At 46.2% G+C, this 13,109-nt stretch overlaps 1 protein-coding gene across 11 annotated transcripts in view; it reads right to left on the reverse strand.

The window, feature by feature from the left end:
* Positions 1-13,109, reverse strand: part of TBC1D1 (TBC1 domain family member 1) — a 224,205-nt gene that overhangs the window by 30,472 nt on the left and 180,624 nt on the right. For 10 of the 11 annotated variants that reach the window (XM_006055896.4, XM_044945997.2, XM_044945999.1 and 7 more), the window contains 2 exons: positions 9,857-10,018; positions 3,983-4,141 (listed from right to left, as the gene is read on the reverse strand). In XM_006055896.4, the coding sequence (XP_006055958.4) occupies positions 3,983-4,141; positions 9,857-10,018 (321 nt within the window). The remainder of the gene's footprint in view (positions 1-3,982; positions 4,142-9,856; positions 10,019-13,109) is intronic. The other variant, XM_044945993.1, reaches the window with a different exon arrangement.

Below are 13,109 nucleotides of genomic sequence, written 5' to 3' on the forward strand. Positions count from 1 at the left end.
CTGCATGTTGTAATTGTTAATTCTTCCGCACCTGCACGTTGTAAAACTAATGACTAACGTGTAACCAGTCATGTTGTGGCTTAAAGCTCAACATTCAAAAATGAAGATCATGGCATCCGGTCCCATCACTTCATGGCAAATAGATGGGGAAACAATGGAAACAGTGACAGACTTTATTTTGGGGGGCTTCAAAATCACTGTAGATGGTGACTGCAGCCATGAAATTAAAAGATACTTGCTCTTTGGAAGAAAAGCTATGACCCACCTAGATAGCACATTAAAAAGCAGAGACATTACTTTGCCAACAAAGGTCCATCTAGTCAAAGCTATGGTTTTTCCAGTAGTCATGTATGGATGTGAGAGTTGGAGTATAAAGAAAGCTGAGCGCCAAAGAATTGATGTTTTTGAACTGTGGTATTGGAGAAGACTCTTGAGAGTCCCTTGGACTGCAAGGAGATCCAACCAGTCCATTCTAAAGGAAATCAGTCCTGAATATTCATTGGAAGGACTGAGGCTGAAGCTGAAGCTCCAATACTCTGGCCACCTGATGTGAAGAACTGACTCCTTGGAAAAGACCCTGATGCTGGGAAAGATTGAAGGCAGAAGGAGAAGGGGACAACAGAGGATGAGATGGTTGGATGGCATCACCGACTTGATGGACATGAGTTTGAGCAAGCTCCTGGAGTTGGTGATGGACAGGGAAGCCTGGCGTGCTACAGTCCATGGGGTCACAAAGAGTCAGACACGACTGAGCCACTGAACTGAACCAGTCAAGTAGCAGGGGGTATAAAACCAAGTCCTCCGAAATCACTGGGTCCTTGTTGGGAACCAATTCCCCTTGGACCCACTGGTGTTATAAACTGTACTCCACTGGTCTGAGTGTCCTCAAGAGGAGTGTTTTGCAACTCCGGATTCTATGACAACCCCATGGACTGCAGCACACCACGCTTCCCTGTCCTTCATTATCTCCTAGAGTTTGCTCAAACTCAAGTCCATTGAGTCAGTGATGCCACCCACCCATCTCAGTTTCTGTCACCATTCAATAGAAAGTCTATTATTCTCACTCTTGAGAGGAAAAAAATGTTGCAAAGACTGATTAGATTAATAGCTAATTTCAGAAAATAAAGCAAAAAGCTAAAAAAACAAAAATCCTTGCAAAGCCAAAATACTTACAACCAACAAGCATTCTGTTCTCTTGGCCAGGATATGGATGTTACTTTTAAAGAAAAACTGAAACATGATTTGTTTTTGCTCTGCTGTTCCACACACCTTTCTTGGGCCTTGAATGAGCCACAGTGCAGACAAAATAAGAAGTGTAGACAAAACAACTGACTTGGCAAATACCACGTTGTGAGAAGTGAGGGGGGAGCAATGGACAGTCTGGAGGAACCTCTAGGCGTTGCCTCCCTGAACCCAGCAGAGCCGGCCAGGCAGCAGGGCACCCGGGCCTCCACTGGGTCTGGGCCAACACTTCGCTTCTCTGGGTCTAAGGGAAGAGGGGAGGCTGGCCCTGGAGGAAGCCTGGAGAGACGCACAGATGTTACTGTTACCAGGGAAATGCACTGTTGGAACCAGCTTCTCTGGGGCCTTGGGGGGTACTGAGGGGCATCCAAACTGGGGGCTGTGATGGGAAAGAAGTGAGGTGGAGAGACGAGGCCACACTATCATCAGGAGGGGGAGTGGGGGCGGGGTGCAGCTAGTCTTCCAGGGTGCAAAGGGTGAGGGTGGGAGATGGGCAGGGAGGGAGGAGAGAGACCGTGAGAGTGCAGCCTGGCCCTGCCCCGGATTCTGGCTCGCTTGTGCAGACCCTCTGCCAACTAGAGGAAAGGCAGCCACGGGCCCTGGGAAGGGAGGTGTCAAGTGGGACTGTGCAAACACTCCCGGGGGGAAGAGCCCCGCCCTCTCTCCCCTCTGCAGAAAAGTAACTGCGTAGCATCCACAGAACAAGGAGAAGGGTATTCACTGAAAGGATCTGAGGGAAAAGAACATCCAAGAATCAGGACGGCTCCTCCTCCCTTCCAGAGTGGTGTGGGGGGTGGGGGGAAGAGGGGGCGGGGTGGAGACACAGAGACGGCTGTGTACTCCCTCCTCCCTTTCAACCTCCTACCCCAGATTTATTTTTTTCTTCATTTCACATGATAGGAATATGATGTCATGTTTTCTGTTACTCATCGCATTAGCAAACACAGTTACTGCCAATTTTCAGAACTGCTTCCTTGGGGTCAGTGGGCCAGATGGGCTCCTGCCCCAGGCCTTGCATGCTCACTGTCCCCAAGTTACAATCACGGCCCGTCCGCATCACCCTCCGCCCAGCTAGCGTGGGGCTCCTTGGAGCGTGTGGGGCTCCTGGGCAGAGGGCCTGAGGGATGGAGGGACCCACTGCAGCCCAGAGCCAGAGCGGGTTTAGGTCCTGGCAGGCAGCTGTGTGACCGTGCTCAGCACTTGACCTCTCTGTGCCCTGGAGACTGTCCTCATCTCTTAGAGAGGGTTCAGGGCCAATTTCCCAAGGCTGCGGTGAGGGTCACGGGAGACTGGGAGGCCAGCAACATGCTTCAGTCAACATCAAGAGACTTAACTGAGCATCTACTATGCGATAGGCTCTGTCCGAGGGGCTGGGGCACAATGGCCAATGGCCCCAGTCCAGCCCACAGCGGGAGGCCTGCAGCCCACTGGGGAGAAAGGCAATAAAAAGGCACTGCCACCTAGCTGAGCGCAGTGCGGGCTAGGAGCAGAGGCCTGCAGCCCCAGCGCTCAGCGGCACACCAGCTCTGCTATGTGGGCAGGTAGGTCACCTAACCTCTCCGCATTTCAGCGTCCTCAACTCCACACAAGGGCAAGAGGAAGGACATGTCCCTGATCGCACTGTGAGGACTGAAGGAAGCAGTTTAAGTAACTTCACCCAACATCCAAGGGAAAGCGAAGTATTAACTTTAATAATAATGGTAACTGTAATAATACTAAATATGTCTGCTGAGCAGAGTATAGAGGGTAAGACAAAGGCAGAGGCACCTGACCCAGCCTGAAGGTGGGAGAATAGGCTATCTCGGGGACAGTCTCAGAGATGACATTCAGACTTAGGCCTGAAGGGGAACATTTATGAAGCCGACCCTGATGAACTGCAGTGCGGTTGGATAGAGAAGCCTCAGTATTGCCCAGCCCGGTTCATGTCAACTGGAGGGAAAGGTCCTGCCTCCCCCTGGCCGGTGTGCTAAGGAATCTGTAAGTCGGGCCTCAGTGGGACCCCTGACCCAGCCTGGGGAGCCCCAGAGCAACAGCACACAGAGTAAAGGTTTCAGAAGCAGGACCACGTGCAATAGAAGCAGCTGGGCCTGGAGCCCAAGGAGTTCGCCAGGAGCCCTGCTGCCCACGGGGACAGAGGCCCCAGGGGGAAGCAGAGGCAGGAAGGATGCACTGCTCAGCTGTCTCCTGGAAATGCTTACAGTATAGTCAGTGATTTGGTAAATACACAACCACACTTACTGTGACCACATCCTACCCTCTGAATGTTTATCTCAGAGTTAACTGGATGACCCAGTAAAGTGGGGGGTCTCACAAATTGCTTTCGAGATTTTTTTTTCTAAATTTTTCTAATAAATTCTGTTTGTAAACCACAGAGACTAGGGTAGCTCCTATAACTAAACACAGCCTCGGCTCTGACACTTGCGTTTCCAGGCTGTGCGTTCGGTTGACTATAACCCCTCCTATCAACCTCCAAGTCACTGAACTGGAGCCTGGGGGAAACCAGGGCCTGCACAGTGGCTGCTTGCCTCGCCGCAGAGCGAACAAGCCACCAGGCACAGGCAGAGGTTTTTATACCTGAGAAGACATTTGTGATGACTTCAGGGCTTTTTTACTTGAAAATCTTAGCAGTAAATTGTGACTGCTAAACCTAAAGGCAGACCGCTCAATAACTCAGACGGTCTCTTCAGGTTTTCTGAGTGAGTCGGCTTCCATCTCCGTGTCACGTTGACTGCAGGCTTACCAAGGTCGATGAGAATGGCGTGCTGCTGGGAGGTGAGCTGCTTTAAGAGCTCTTTGTAGGGCGTGTCCTTGGGCTGCTGTTTGCAGGGAAACGGGTGCTTCAGGTGGTACTGCTCCGCCAAGAATTTCCAGATTTCACCCCGGTGGTGTCGTGGCACACCTTCAAGACGAGGGGTGGGGAAAAAGACAGACTTCAGGTACAGAATACAACCAAGTGATGAAATGAGGTGTGTCTCACTCTACTGATTCAGCTTCTTGTTCCATTGTGAATTAACGGCACAGAAATGGAAACAAAGCAACCAAAATTCTGTCCTATTTGGTCCCTTCCTTCCTCCACACCTGCTGCCATTCTTCCCTTACCTCCCCGACACCCTCCTACATTCCAAGTATGTGTGTACTATGTTTGGACTCTGTTTGGACTGTGCCAAACTCTGCAATAAACTGATGAAAGACATGAAAATCCCTAACTAGTACCAGTTAACAATGTCCTCAGGAAGTAACTGCAAGCAAGTGAAACGACACTGCAAAACGTGATCTCAGAGAAGGGACAGAAGCAAACAAGTGAGTTTGGACGAAGGAGATGAAGGTTTCCTGGATTCCTTCACTGGTGCTAAGACTCAAGAGCGAAAGAAGAGAGAACTCAAGTCAGAGGAAGGGAACTGCTCGTGTTTGCCCAGACCTCCGAGGACACGGCGCACATGTGGGAGGAGCAGGCAGGTGGCAGTCAGGCTAGACAGGGCTTCACTAGAGATCAAACTGAGAGCAGGAAACCTGCACTTTATGTGGCAGCTGAAAGGAATCACCAAATGCTTTGAAGCCAGGGAAGGAGTAGCTGAATCAAAGCTGAGATTCTGGAATACTGACTGGACATCTTTCTGCAAGGGTGGGCTGGAGGAAGCGGTCAGATGCTAGACAGGGGATAGTCAGCATGAACGTGCCCTGGTAGGCATTCAATGTGGACCTGAAAGCAAGAAAAATTACCTAGGAGCCTCTTCCTAATATTTTAGATGTGACTGAGCTGAATACTCAGAGTGTTGCTAAAATGCTGTCCAAGAGAAGTTCTCTTAAAGTCAATGAGGGCTCATTAGAAAAAGTGACTGTTTTGAATCAAATTCTTGTGTTCATGACTCCACTGTTTCAAGGCCCAGATGTGGAAATGGAAAGACCAAGAAAATAGCAGGATAAGACACCAAACCCTTCTCATTCCTGAGAGGAGAGCTCTCCAGAGAAAGGGAGCCTCTGACTCAGGGATTAGTTTTTTCATCCAGCAAAAGCAATGTGAGGACCGTGTAGCCTTCCCTGCCCCTCAGGGACCTACCCAGGAAGGCTACTCGCCAGTCTGCCAAGCCGTCTCTCAGAGCAGTGCTACTCCAGGAAAGAGCAGCAGTTAACCCTCCCCAGGAGGTGACCAGGTGCTGTCGCTGGTCCACACACTTCACGTCATCCCCACAACCTGCTGTGGGGAACGCGATGATATCCCACATGGTGAGGAGGAGGAAACAGAGGCCCCCTGCTGAACAGAGATGCCCCAGTGGGTTGGTGGCAGCCCAGGGACAGTGACCGCCATTTTCTCTTGAAGTTCTCACTGCTGGACAAGCTGCTACTCACAAGGATAATGGGGAGAATATTTTATGTTCCTACCTGGCAATTAATAATAAAATCATCATTTGTGGATCTTAACCAGAGAGTCAATTTCATTTATAACAGACCCACAGGAACTCTTTAGAAAGCACTGCTCAGCCATCTCCTGGAAATACTTAATAGTATAGTCAGTGATTTGGTTTTACACAGTGGAAGAAAAACATGACCACACTTGTTGTGACCACATCGTACCTTCTGAATGTTTATCTCAAGAGTTAACTGGATGACCCTGTGAAGCAGGTTGAATGGTGACCTCCAAAAAGCTATGTCTACATCCTGATCACCAGAAGCTCTGAGTGTTACCTTATTTGGGAAAAGGGTCTTTGCAGATATAATTAAGTTAGGCAAAGACCTTGAAATGAGATCATCCTGGGTGATCATTACCCAGGTGGTCCCTATATCCAAAGACAATATCTTTAGAAGACAAGAGGAGGAGGTGCCACGTCCATGGAGGCAGAGACAAAGCGTTGTGGCCACAGACAAGCAGTGCTGACGGCCACCGGGAGCCTGAAGAGGCCGGGTACGGCCTGCCCACGCCGGCTTCAAGCATTTGGCTTCCAACATGAGAGCAGACTTTCTGTTGTTTTAGCCACCAATTTTGTTATCACGTGTTATGGCAGCAACAGAAAACAAATGTATTCTGTTATCTGGCTTTTTATATTATTCTATTTCTTTTCTCCCTACTTTTCCTGCTCAGATGTTTCTCAAGGGGAGAGGTGAGTATAGACACATACAAACCTCATATTTCAGACCATATTAGAAGTAAATGTAGGCTGAAAAATAGTCAGCATGTTAAATGATTAATAGTGGGGCTTTCAACAAAAATATTCCTGTCAAACTGGGAAATATCCCAAGTTATGAGAGGACCAATTTCCCCTTATTACTAAATCATTCCCATTATCTTATCAAACTTTTATTTGGGGGAGGAAACAAGCATTGGCAGTCACTGACAGTGCCACATACTCTGGAGTTTAAGGGAAAGCTTACATTGTATGATTTAGAAACGAAGGGTCATGCAAACTGGTGCCAATGTTTTTGGTAAGAATGATCTTCAACACCCTGCCCCATGCTCGGTTTTGCCTCCACTCCTGACCCCAGAGAGAACCCTGGCAGTGGACCAGGGCCTGCAGGCAGGAGGCCACCCTCCCTCCATATGTAAATACTTTTAAATTTTTACTGCCTTTACTGCTCATTATTTATATTGGGGGAGGGGGACAATCTTCTGAAAATAAAGAGATATAAAGAAGAAAGTGAAAAACCACCCCTTACTAGAGGTAACACACAATTCACCACCCAAAGCAGGAAGCTTTTGACAGTGAAGAGGAGGAAGGCTATCAATTACTGTACTTGGACAGGTGGAAAAGCAAGAGCATGCTGGGCAACCAGGATACATGGCCATCCTCCCTGCAACTCGGGTGTCTGCAAACACGCCACGTACAGTGACGGAGACACAGAGCAGCACATGAGGCCACGCTGTCCTTTCTCACTCAACTGACCTCAGACATCTTTTACATCAGTTGATACAAATCTACTGTGCTATTTTCAAGGACTATGATGTGGGTGTGGCCATGTGGTTGGGTTTTTTGGTCATTAAATGATGCCACAGTCAACACTCTTCCCACTGCCATGTATGTTTACTGATTAATTTCTAGAATGGGTTTCTATACGTGGCAGTGCTGAGGCAAAGGTAAGAAGGGACTGCACCTATCTCACATTGCCAGCTGCTCAGGAAGTCTCTTTGCCTCTCTGCAATGCCACTCCTAGAAAACTGTGGTCCAGGTTCTAAAACTCTACCTTGCCACCTTTGGAGAAATCATTTAAAGCCAAAGTAAACTTTGAATTATTTAAAATTCTCTATAATTCTTCCTCATACCAAGTTGACACCCTAAAATCCCACCATCCTGATCCAACTTTAACTTGGGACATTTATAAATCTCTCTACTTCTGCCACTTAGGGGTCTTTAGATCATCAAGAAGAAAGGCCTTGTTACCCACACAAGGCATGTTTTTATTTCAAGGGTTTGTAAGTGACTTAGCCTCTACCTCAAAGATTCAAGGTGAAGTTCTGATTTGATCTCTTTTTATAATAACTCTGAGTTAGGAGATGGACTGTGGTCATCTGTTTGGAGGTGTTAGATCTTATATGTTGAAACCAGCTGAACAACTGACAAATAACAACTTCCTTTTACAATTAGTAAAAGGAATAGTAATAATCCTTTTACAATTAGTGATACAAAGTTCCTGGCACAGAAAGTGATGTGGCAGCTCACCTCAGTATAAACTGTCCAATCCTCTATCGTCAGCTTCATCATGTAGGTTCCAGATACTGTGCTGAGTTCAGTCGTGTCTGACTCTTGCAACCCCATGGACTGTAGCACACCTGGCTCCTCTGTCCATGGAATTTTCCAGGCAAGAATACTGGAGTGGGTTGCCATGCCCTTCTCCAGGGGCTCTTCCTGACCAAGTACCTAGAGTACTTCTATTTGGTTCCTCTTGTAAATGCATGATGAAAACCACTGTATGTCCAGGTGCCAGGCTCCTAAGAGGCTCAAACATTTGGACTGCTGTCACAGAACCGTGCAATTTACCTATGCAAAAGTAGAGCCACCTGAAGACTATCATCTAGTCAACAGTGCAAAGGGAAAGACTGGACTCATTCTTTTCTCTGGTTTCTTTTCTCAAAATGGCGATCTGGGGCTAGTTGGTGCAATGGTAAGCCTCCAGCAACCATTGCTGCACAAAGAATATAAGACCTAGAAGAAAGCTGTGAGATCCTCTGTGTGGTCCACACCTCTCATTCTGGAAGCCATAGGCCAGAAAGATTAGGACAACTGCCACAGGCCACTGTGGCCGATACAGGACCCGAGTCCTCAGCACCCACGACAGCACGGCTGAGGCCTAGTTCAACCTTGGGTAGCATCAATGGTAGAGAGAACTCTAGCAGCCTGGGATGCAACCTACTCTGTGGTCCTGGGCCCATAACTCAACATCTCTAGGTCCAAGTCTCCTTAACCATATAAAGGGGAAAGTTATAACTAGTGGTAACTCATATATTATTACTAAAACTTAAGCTGTCAAAACTCAGATAAAGGTAAGATAATACCTAATAGAGAGACCATAGTAGAAAAGCTGCTTTGCTCCATTTACTTGCAGAGATAAATAATGCATGTGCAACTTGGTTTACTGAATTGCTGACGCAGCCAGAAGATAAAATTTACCACCCTTATTCTAACCACCTGGTTATTCACGCCCAGCCTGCCAAGACTTCAGGAGCACTAGAACTAGGTTAGACTCAGGAAACTTCCCATCTTGCCCACAGATATTAACACGCATTTTAAAATAAATAGTTTTGTGTTACTTGAACACTAACAATCATTGAAGAAGAATCTATTGATTCTAAGCTCTAAAATGGAAGTCAAACTACCTCCAGTTTTTTCTTTTGAAATGTTCCAATGAAGGACCAGTTTTTTCTGTTTAAATGTTCCAATCCTTACAGACTGATACTTTGATAAAATACAGTGAATTAGCAATGGGAAAAAAATAAGACTGACAAAATATACAAGACCACTTTTTTCCACTAGGATCACTGTCAAATCATGGGGGAAGTTTCTAGATGCCGAGTCTCAAGTTCTGCACTTACCTTGGATAAGCAACTGTCCAGACCAGCGCCCAGTCAGCAGATCACACTGAACACAGGCTCCCCACACTGCACAGCCTTCAGCACAGCACACACCTGCAGTGGCTCCTCACAACAGCGCTGCTGCCCCCCACCTCCCACACACGCGTGAAGAGAGGCTCAGAGACGTTAAGCCATTTGCCTAAGATCGCTCTGCAAAGTAACTGGTAGAAGCGCAATCCCAACCCGCGTCTACCTGCCTGAAGTCTGGGCTGGACACTGTGACCTGCGGAGAGCCAGACACAACTTGCTGTCTGGTTTACTATTTAACTCTGTGTCATCACATCACTATACAGCTTGTCGGCAACTATGCCCTTAGGTGTACCTTTTTCTTCTTCTGGTTTCCTTAATTAATTAAAGAGAAATCGTAAAGAAGAGAAATGGTAATTTAAGAGAAATTGTGATGACGACATCTGGAAATAGATCAGGTAAAGATATGATAAATAGGAGAGAGATGGCCACTGAAATTGAACCTAAAAAAAATTTTTTTATTCCATACTTCTCCCCAGTCATCAATGAGGGGTGAGGCCAACTGGACCGATTCCCAGTTAGGCTTACCTTGGCCAACAGCCGAGTGCATTTTTTCCATGTCAAACTTAATTTTTGATCTTCCTGGAGTGCTAAGTATCTTTTCCCACACTGTAGTCACTTCTTTAAGACAGGGAGTGATTTCTTCATAATCAAGCTTTAGGCGCTTGTTCAGCAAATCATTCTCAGAGGCTAGAACAGACAATTTAAGAGCACGTTAGTGAGTTATAGCTATGTGTCTCCTGTCTCACAGCAAGGCTGCCTGCTTATCACCACCACTGAGACGCCTGCAGCCAGCTTAACAGATCCAAGGTGAAGACCGGTCCGCTCCTCCCCTCCACCCCAGCTTTCTTATCAAGGAAAAAGCTATATACCCAGGAGGCATCCCTGATTCCTCTTATTCCTTCATCCCCGATGGATTTTGTTGGCTCTACTGCTAAAATATACTACACTTATCCAATCCTATCCATCTCCATAGCTACCCTATTAACTATAAACATGTCAAAGGCAAGAACTGTGTGTTACAATTCCTAGTGCCTGGCAGGATTAGATCTCAACAAAACTTCACCTAAACTAGGAGAGGCTCTCAGAGGATAGTTCCTTCTTCAGTTCAGTTCAGTCGCTCAGTCATGTCCGACTCTTTGCGACCCCATGAATCACAGCACGCCAGGCCTCCCTGTCCATCACCAACTCCTGGAGTTCACTCAGACTCACGTCCATCCAGTCAGTGATGCCATCCAGCCATCTCATCCTCTGTCGTCCCCTTCTCCTCCTGCCCCCAATCCCTCCCAGCATCAGAGTCTTTTCCAATGAGTCAACACTTTGTATGAGGTGGCCAAAGTACTGGAGTTTCAGCTTTAGTATCATTCCTTCCAAAGAACACCCAGGGCTGATCTCCATCAGAATGGATTGGTTGGGTCTCCGTGCAGTCCAAGGGACTCTCAAAAGTCTTCTCCAACACCACAGTTCAAAAGCATCAATTCTTTGGCGCTCAGCTTTCTTCACAGTCCAACTCTCACACCCATACATGGCCACTGGAAAAACCATAGCCTTGACTAGACAGACCTTTGTTGGCAAAGTAATGTCTCTGCTTTTCAATATGCTATCTAGGTTGGTCATAACCTTCCTTCCAAGGAGTAAGTGTCTTTTAATTTCATGGCTGCAGTCACCATCTGCAGTGATTTTGGAGCCCAAAAAAATAAAGTCTGACACTGTTTCCACTGTTTCCCCATCTATTTGCCATGAAGTGATGGGACCAGATGCCATGATCTTCGTTTTCTGAATGTTAAGCTTTAAGCCAACTTTTTCACTCTCCTCTTTCACTTTCATCAAGAGGCTTTTTAGTTCCTCTTCACTTTCTGCCATAAGGGTGGTGTCATCTGCATATCTGAGCTTATTGATATTTCTCCCGGCAATCTAGATTCCAGCTTGTGCTTCTTCCAGCCCAGCGTTTCTCATGATGCACTCTGTATACAAGTTAAATAAGCGGGGTGACAATATACAGCCTTGACGTACTCCTTTTCCTATTTGGAACTAGTCTGTTGTTCCATGTCCAGTTTTAACCGTTGCTTCCTGACCAGCATATAGGTTTCTCAAGAGGCAGGTCAGGTGGTCTGGTATTCCCATCTCTTTCAGAATTTTCCACAGTTTATTGTGGTCCACACAGTCAAAGGCTTTGGCATAGTTAATAAAGCAGAAATAGATATTTTTCTGGAACTCTCTTGCTTTTTCGATGATCCAGCAGATGTTGGCAATTTGATCTCTGGTTCCTCTGCCTTTTCTAAAACCAGCTTGAACACCTGGAAGTTCACGGTTCACATATTGCTGAAGCCAGTTCTTTCTTACTTGGAGCCAAACCTCCTTTAAGTATTGATAACGTCTACCCTTGCTCATGTTTCTGCTGCCTGGGGCTGAACAGAATAAATCTACCTTTTTCACATGGCATCTTCTCAAATATATGAAGACAGTTACTACTTCCTACCTTTTTCAGCTTACAGGTCCATTAGGAAGAATTCTACCTGAATCACCAAACTGGAGGTGGGGGGATCAATAGAAGAAAAGAAATGTAACTGAGCATTCTAAGAAGGACTAAAGCTGACAGCCTTACTCCCACCAAACCATGAATTCCTATTCAGACCACAGGGGCAATGCTGTCAGTCCCCCACCCATTCCACAGCACATCCCCCATCTGGACTGGGAGTTTATTGGGAAAGCAGGTAGGAGACACAGCTAAGCAGGGGCCAGTATACAGGCTTCTGCAGAGCTGCTAAACTTGTCTTCTTTATGACAATAATAAACAAATACTGTATGTCTTCAGTACTTTATATTTAGTAACATTTAATGTTAACAACACTCTGAGGTAGGTTTTTTTAATGTTTCTTCAATAATATTTAAAACAACATTTTTATTTATTAATTGACAGATAATTGCTTTACAATTTTATGTTAGTTTCTGCCATACATCAACATGAATCTGAGGCAGGGTTTTTTTTTTTGAATGAGCAGACTGGGCTCAACACCCAAGGCCCAAGCAGAAAGCATAGTGGGCCTAAGCCCCCCCGCCTTTCTCTACTGTTCTCCAACACACTGCAGAACTTGCTGTGATGAATGACACATTGTTTTCTAGGGATGTATCAATTAGGAGCCTTAAATATTTGATAGAATCCAGTGGAGCTGTTTGGACCTAGAGTTTTCTTTGTGTGAAAGATTTTTAATACAAATTTTATCTCTTTAACAGATATAGGGCCATTCAGACTTTTTTTTTTCTTATTTCAATTTTGATAAATTGCATCTTTCAATAAGTTTGTCCATTTCATCTCAGTTGTTTAGTTTATTGGCAAAGAGTTCTTCTTAGTCCCAGAAACACTGAAAGTCAGTGTGCACCTCGAATAAGTCTGCTCTCCCCTGACCCCATAAACACACACTCCCTGCCCCAAATCTTAATTCTGGAGAAGACCGAGGTTGAGCAGGTTCATTACTTTGTCCAAGGCAGCAGAGTAGGATGTGCTGGGCACAGGATTTTTGCACCCTGAATTATTTTTTAAATAGGAATTACCGCTATTTCGTTGAGTTGCTCCTGTGAAGATTAAGTGAGATGAGATACACTTAGGTGTTCAGTCTCTCGGTTGTGTCTGACTCTTTGCGACTGCATGGACTACAGCAATGCCAGGCTTCCCTGGCCTTCACCAACATTCAGAAAACTAAGATCATGGCATCTGGTCCCATCACTTCATGGCAAATAGATGGGGAAACAATGGAAACAGTGAGAGACTTTATTTTGGGGG

This window comes from Bubalus bubalis, chromosome 7 (genome assembly GCF_019923935.1).
Source record: "Bubalus bubalis isolate 160015118507 breed Murrah chromosome 7, NDDB_SH_1, whole genome shotgun sequence".
NCBI classification, from domain to species: domain Eukaryota; kingdom Metazoa; phylum Chordata; class Mammalia; order Artiodactyla; family Bovidae; genus Bubalus; species Bubalus bubalis.